General features: G+C 34.3%; 1 protein-coding gene and 1 long non-coding RNA gene across 2 annotated transcripts; both read left to right on the forward strand.

The window, feature by feature from the left end:
- The first annotated feature begins 209 nt into the window (after window positions 1-209).
- LOC114735476 (uncharacterized) lies at window positions 210-1,998 on the forward strand. Its single transcript, XM_028923178.1, has 2 exons — window positions 210-328; window positions 524-1,998. The coding sequence occupies exon 2, from the start codon at window positions 540-542 to the stop codon at window positions 1,950-1,952; it is 1,413 nt and encodes a 470-aa protein (XP_028779011.1). The 5' UTR covers window positions 210-328; window positions 524-539; the 3' UTR covers window positions 1,953-1,998.
- A 3,128-nt stretch (window positions 1,999-5,126) lies between these two features.
- Window positions 5,127-6,527, forward strand: LOC114735468 (uncharacterized). The gene is made up of 3 exons (XR_003739271.1): window positions 5,127-5,170; window positions 5,623-5,704; window positions 6,447-6,527. It is a non-coding gene; the product is annotated as an uncharacterized LOC114735468 (long non-coding RNA).
- The last annotated feature ends 487 nt before the right edge of the window (window positions 6,528-7,014 follow it).

Below are 7,014 nucleotides of genomic sequence, written 5' to 3' on the forward strand. Positions count from 1 at the left end.
TAACTCATGATATGAAATATGAATAAATTTAAATTAAATGGATAAAATTAATAACTTCACTGTTTTCATTAATCTTGATGAAATGATTGGAAGTACCTTGCAATATCAACTAGAAGGTGAAGTAATCATTTCTTAAAGCCAGCCAATAGTTAATCATGCCTTGAGCCGCATCACCGACCCAACCAGGCGTTCCTCGGGCTTCCGTTCCTGTTAAGTTGGCGGTTGAAGTGTCCACGCAAACCAGTCAGTCTTCGTTGTCTTTGAGACATCTCACTGATTGTTCGATTCCATTGCCTTTCTCTCAAGTTCAGCGGCTCCTCCACAAGGGGTATTTGAATTTATCGCCTTTTGGTTCTAATCATTTCTTGTTTCTGTCTGTATCATTAGTTACTCGTCCTTGTTCTTCTTCCATTTCTGATGTGTGAGTAGCTGTATTGAAATTGTTTCACAATAATAATGTAATAGCTTTTCTCTTTATTTCAAACTATAAAGTGCGAAGCTCATTTTGTTTAAATAACTTCAGGTTTCGATTCTCTGAAATGAGTCACTCGGACATTGAAAGTATTGATGAAACTATTATAAATTGGGAACAAGCTCTGAGTCAGTATGAAACGGTGATGTGCTCGGGTACTGAGACTATGCAAATAAAAGCCATGACGAAGCTAGCCCGTCTCTCTAAACATGCCCCTGAGGGTTTATTAGTTCGCATTATACCCCATCTCATTGAGAATCTCGATGACTACCATTCAGTTAATTCAGACTGTTCTCTTCAAAAGGCTTCTGCTTATTGCTTAAAATGTATAGCTTGTAGAGGTGATGGTGGGTTGGCAAAGGAAATAGGTAGACTTGATGGAGCAAATCCTTTGTTATGGTGGTTGTCACATTCTAATGGCGAGTTTCAAGTAGTCCTGATAAAATGTTTGCTCGTTCTTGTTACTTTCTGTAATTCAAGTCGTGCAGTTGTCGCTGGTAATGAAGGCGTAGAAATTATCATTAGTTTGTTAAATTCTTATACAGATGATGTTAGACTTTACCTGTTGGAAATTTTGAGTGCATTAGCATTGCTGAGGGATGTTAGGAGGGCACTCACTAGATTAGGAAGTCTTAAATTTCTTGTGGAGGCTGCTAGCTGTGGTAGCATGGTTTCTCGGGAAAGAGCTTGTCAAGCAATCGGGTTACTTGGTGTCCCAAGACGGGCCAGGCGTACACTAGTTGAACTAGGAGTGATTCCAGTACTTGTTGACTGTCTTCGTGATGGAGACCACATCATGAAACTTGTGGCCGGTAATGCGCTTGGTGTGATCTCTGCTCATATTGATTATAGTAGATTAGTTGGTCAATCTGGGGTTATCAGTCTCTATGCTGAGCTTCTTCAAGGACCTGACCCTTCTGGTAAGGAGATTGCTGAGGACGTATTTTGTATATTGGCTGTTGCTGAGGAGAATGCTGTTGAAATCACCAGGCACTTGGTGAGAATTCTTAGAGAAGGTGATGATGAATCAAAGGCTTCTGCTGCTGATGTGTTATGGGATCTGGCAAGTTACAAGCACGCAACATCCATGGTCCGGGAGTCAGGTGTGATTCCAATTCTGGTTGAGCGACTGGAGAGTGAAAATGAAGAGATAAAGCAGAACGTCTCTGGGGCATGTGCTCAACTGAGCTATGATGAGGCAGATAGAATGGCACTTGCTGAAGCAGGGGCAATCCCAATTCTCATCGAAATGATGCTGCATGATGAGTTGGAGGAAGTAAGGGATAATGCTGCTGAGGCTCTTGTCAACTTTGCTGAGGATCCTTTGTACTGTGATAGAGTATCTGATGCAATTAGTGTTCCTTCATTTAGAGATATGCAAAACAGATTACTTCACATTCGTGCTTCAAATGAGCATATGGCTAGATCGTTACGGAGAATGACTGATTGGCAGCTCACATGGAACCCTGATCTTGTTTAATCATTGGAAGGGTATTTTTATTCCAACATCTTTGGAACATTGGACATAACAGAAGGATAGGAGGGAATAGGATCAAATTGTGATGTACAGCTAAACTTAATATGCAGGCTGAAGAAACATTGCATGTGCAGGCACAAATGAATGAATGGACACTGTTAAGCCATTCATTTCTGCATTTTTGTTTTATGGGTGGTCTTACTAAGATGGTGTTTCAAGCACTTGGGACTGGGTGCTTATTGGTGATAAGTTGATCAAAATATTTGAATGTGTTAGAGACGTCTCTTATTAATTTCTGCATGACACATCTACATGCTTTATCATTAGTTTTGGTTATATATCATTGTAAACCTTGTATGCTCAAGACTTTTGTGCAGAGAAAATTTAAGATTGTTTTATTTTTAATCAATCCAGATGGGCATTGTTTTCATGAGACCTTTTTGAGGGATTTAATCAATAACTAGTGTTTTAGCTCTCCTGCATAATTCACCTGTAAAATTGTCATATAATTTGGTGTTTTCCTTTTGATTCTATGGTGAGGTGCCTCATTGAAAAAAACCTCTACCGAACTACGTTGTTTGAATTGATGAATCGGTGCTTCCTCTGCTTGGAATATCATGCTGTTTAGTTCTATGACTTCCTGCAATGTCATGATAGAAAAACTTAAGCAGATTATGGAATTAAAACCATTCTTAGTCTCTGCCTGGTGGGATCTTCTGATCTGAATGCTAGGTCATGCGTTTTGTAATTCAGAATTCAGTCTAGGTTGTCATGGCAAAAAAGCATTTGTTGGTTTTAAAATGGTCTAAGGATACTGATTTATATATGATACATGAAGACTAATGAGTGGACTGAATTGATAGTCACAAATTCATTTGCCACATTTGTGTTGGCTATTTCTTCTCTTGGAAAATGATGCTAAATGTCATGTGAGTTACACAGTTATTAGCACCACGGGAATATCTTTTTCTCCTTTAAAGAAATGATGTTCAGCTATTAACAATCAACAATGCTTCACGCTTGTATGATAGAAATGAGCTCTGAATAGAATTATTTACAATAATTACAAAAACATATAATCTATTTGAAGACGGTTCTTTTCTTTGGCCTTATGTTATTGAAATGCTAAAGCAGAAGTATGATATCACTGGGTATATGCACAAACATAGGATTTTTATTTTTATGTTTTTTTTAAGTCTGGTCATTGTTATTGGGATTAGCTTAGAAAGTTCAGTCTGATTGATGAGCCAGCATGCTTGCCGCTTAGTCTAGCTCGTTTCTAAAATTGGAGCAATTGAGTTGCTTTTCATAACAAAGAGTTGGGAACTATGAATATTAATTAAACAAAAAGGAAATACGTTTCCTTTTTTATCTGAGGTGGACCCAATTAAATATGCTGTTCTGCTACAATGATGGCCTGACTTAAATGTCTATGTTTGCTTTTAGATGCATAACATTACCGGCCGAAAAATAAAAGATGCATAACATTAGCTTTTGTTATTGATGTTATTTCTTGTCCTTTGCTTTGTTTTTATGACTATTATTTTTGGTGCATCCTTTGTTTTCCCCCATTGTTCTAGCTTATATGAATTAAGTTCTGGGGTTTCTTCAGGGTCCAAATAAGCTTCATAACTAATACAAGAATTTGGACCTGCACATTTCTAGATTATGTCCTCAATCCTTATCAATATCAACTGAATCAATCTTTGTTGATCTTCACTATGTAATATCGTGTCACAACTGTGAAATTCTTTGTTATTTAGAGAAGATTTATGCAATGTAAGAGCTTGACGTTGTCCTCATGTAATATCCTTCAGACACCCTACTATATGCAAGTTCCCACATCTACTAAGGATTTTTGGCCATTCAATGGCATCGTTTAATTAAAGGTAGGCAGTTCTATTCAAATGGCTGTCTGCTTCAATCTTCAGAGAAGCAGTCAATGAATCTGATATGGAGGCTGAGATTGATACACTCAATAATGTTTTAACGTAAAGGGACGACATATCCTCAGTCGAGTAATTCATCATCGCATGCTACTGATTTTTTTTTTCGGGGAAAAGGAAAAGAACTTGTTTTCTTGACTTTCTGAGCGTTTACTTCCAGGATCATGCAGATTAATTTCTCTTTTTGAATGTAGTTTTGTTCACTTTATTCCCTTTTTTGTTTTTATGTTTTACTACCTCTGATTTTTAATTTAAGAGTTAGTTGGAGGTTAGATTTAATTCTAAATATATAAGATTTTACGTCTCTTTCTGCCAAATTTATAATTTTTTCTCTAAAATATCTCCTATTGATTGTAAAGAGTTTCCACCAAGTAATAATTTCAATGCACATGATTAAAGAGAATAATTTAAAAAAGTTAATATATACTCCTCCGGTCCTAATTATAAGACCCAATTGACTTATTTGAGGAGATTAAGGAAGTAAGTTAAGTTGGTTATTTATAATAAATAAGTATTGTCATTTCTAAAATATCCTTGCTAATTAAGTATATTGGCTAAAACTATCATTATTAAAAAGATTATCTTGGAAAAAAATGCATAAATATAAGAGACAAAATGGATTGGGTCTTATAATTAGGACCAAATAAAAAGTCAAATTGGGTCTTATAATAAGGATCGGAGGAGTATTTGTTATAAAAGCTACTTTTTTCAATTTTTTTAAATTAATTATCTACATCTTATGTTAAGAAATAGAGGTAGTAACTAGGATTTCTAAACTGGTTGTACAACCGGTTTAAAAAGTGCCAAATTTTTAAACTGCTTTTTGTTTTTTTATATCTCCCTCTCTTACCGGTCCCAGGTCCAATTCGAAGAACTCATTTTAACCGGTTTAAAGGGCATTGCAGGTGCATGGCAATACGTGGAACAAAATTTTCAGCACTTGGCTGCTGATCAACCAAGTTGCATATTATTATTACGTGACCTTGACTTCATTACAATTAAGCAGCGATTGACTTAACTAATTAATAAATTTGTTAATTAGGGTAAAATACGCTGAATACATAATATGTGGATCGGTGCGTTTAGTTGTCTATATTTTAATGCTATTTCCATTTAGTCAACTGAAATTTTCTCATTCAAGCTAGCTACCTTATATATACACATATAAGTTCTATTAAAGCGGATTGTATTCTTCTTCAAATTCCACTACTCATCAATCTCTCTGTGATTCCACAACTTGGTTTTTGAAGAGTGAAGGAGGCTAGCTATATGGTGGTAAGCCAGTTCGATCCCTTATTGAAATTAGTGTTATACGACTACACATGTTTATATCAAATTATTAATTTAAATATCCAAATATATTTTTACATATATATAACAATTTATACTGTGCATATATTAATAATATATATTATTATAGAATGGTTCCATGTTCTATTTCTTTTGCCAATATTATTCTTCTATCTTTTTCAAAATATATGCAAACCTTTTCTTGAAATAGAACAGATATCAATATAATTTTAGGGGGAAAACTTGGGAGTAACTTGTGTAATTGATTTCTTTTTTGTTTTTATGGAGAATCTTTGTAAGTTTTAAAAATATATAATTTCATTGAAATTCAAGAGAAGTAGATGTACTTTACTCTTATATTTATGCATAGTTAATAACTCGCTAGGAAAGCCTATATGTGATTCAAATTAATGAAATCAATGCTCAACCTTGTGAAGAAACAAAGGATTGTGATAGAGGTTCCATTGAGCAAGGAAAGATGGAGAACAAGGGCGTTGACCATAGCCTCTGCCGCAATTGGTGAGTGATTTATTAGCTTTTTACTTCTTGTTATTTTAAACGTAGGCGTTAGATAATTAATTTCTAGCGATTACGAAAATTAATTTAATTAGCTATTCATAAAAAATACATGTTGATTTTCTAAAATACCATTTTAATAATTGGCATTAGAAATTATCCTCGCTAATGTAAACCTTTTTAACATATTCAATTAGTAGAAATACTTTGAGAGAAAATTACAAGTTTAGAAAATAAACTCCTCAACTATCACCCATATCTAAAACAGAAGATATTGCCTTTTTTCTTTTGGAGAATAACAATTAAAGATTCTGTGAGGGAATTACTACAAACTGAGCAGAGAATCTATTTACAACTAGAACATTGCAATTCACAATTTGAAAGTCCTCATTGCACATTATTATGTTTATAAAAATCCTTAATTACTACTATTCACTCTTTTCTTTTCTTTTTTTGCTTTAAAGTATTTGCCAAGTCAAGAGATTATTTATAATTATATATTGTAACAATAATTTTTCATATTAATATAACTTTTACGCATGTATTGATTCTTTTGGGACGTCTTTTACATCACAAAGGTGTGTTTATTAGTTATAAATTATTCCCATCCTCCTTTTTTTTTCTGATTATTTCTGCGCATAATATAGCCTGTGTAGATTTGTTAGTTATAAATTATTCCACTAAGTCATCTTCCTTTCTAGAGATGTATGATTTTTTTCCCCCCGAATTTTACATGTGTATGTAGGTGTGTTGTCGGTCACATTGGAAAGGGGGGAGAAGGATAAAATGGTAATAATTGGAGAAGGAGTTGATTCAACCGAACTGACTAAGGGAGTGTTTGGATAGAAACCAAACCATGGTTTCAGAAGTGCTTTTACGGATTACGAAGTAAATATGTGGAGGAGGTTACCTCGTTTTGCGGAAAAGTGCTTCTGAAACCATGGTTTTGGAGCACCCAAACAGGCCCTAAGGCATTGAGGAGCCGCCTCAAATATGCAAAGCTAGTAGGATTGGGTCCACTAGAAGAGGACCACGAATAAGAGCACCATTTCATAATTATTATATGAGCAATCTCAATATCTAATATTGAAGGATCACGTTTGATTTGATTTGTACTTTTATTCGGCTGTGTCTTACCACTAAATTGGAATAATTATGTGTTTTTTTTTACCAGCAAAATAATTATGTTTTTTAAGACTTTTATATATGTGTACATGATATTAGAGCTATCCTTATTTTCTTGCTCTTCATTTCAATAATTACGTTTGATCTTGTTTTAGGACTTATTTGCATCTATTTATTTTAAGTATTTA

This window comes from Neltuma alba, unplaced genomic scaffold (genome assembly GCF_004799145.2).
Source record: "Neltuma alba isolate B1F8T4 unplaced genomic scaffold, ASM479914v2 tig00002686_pilon, whole genome shotgun sequence".
Taxonomy (NCBI): domain Eukaryota; kingdom Viridiplantae; phylum Streptophyta; class Magnoliopsida; order Fabales; family Fabaceae; genus Neltuma; species Neltuma alba.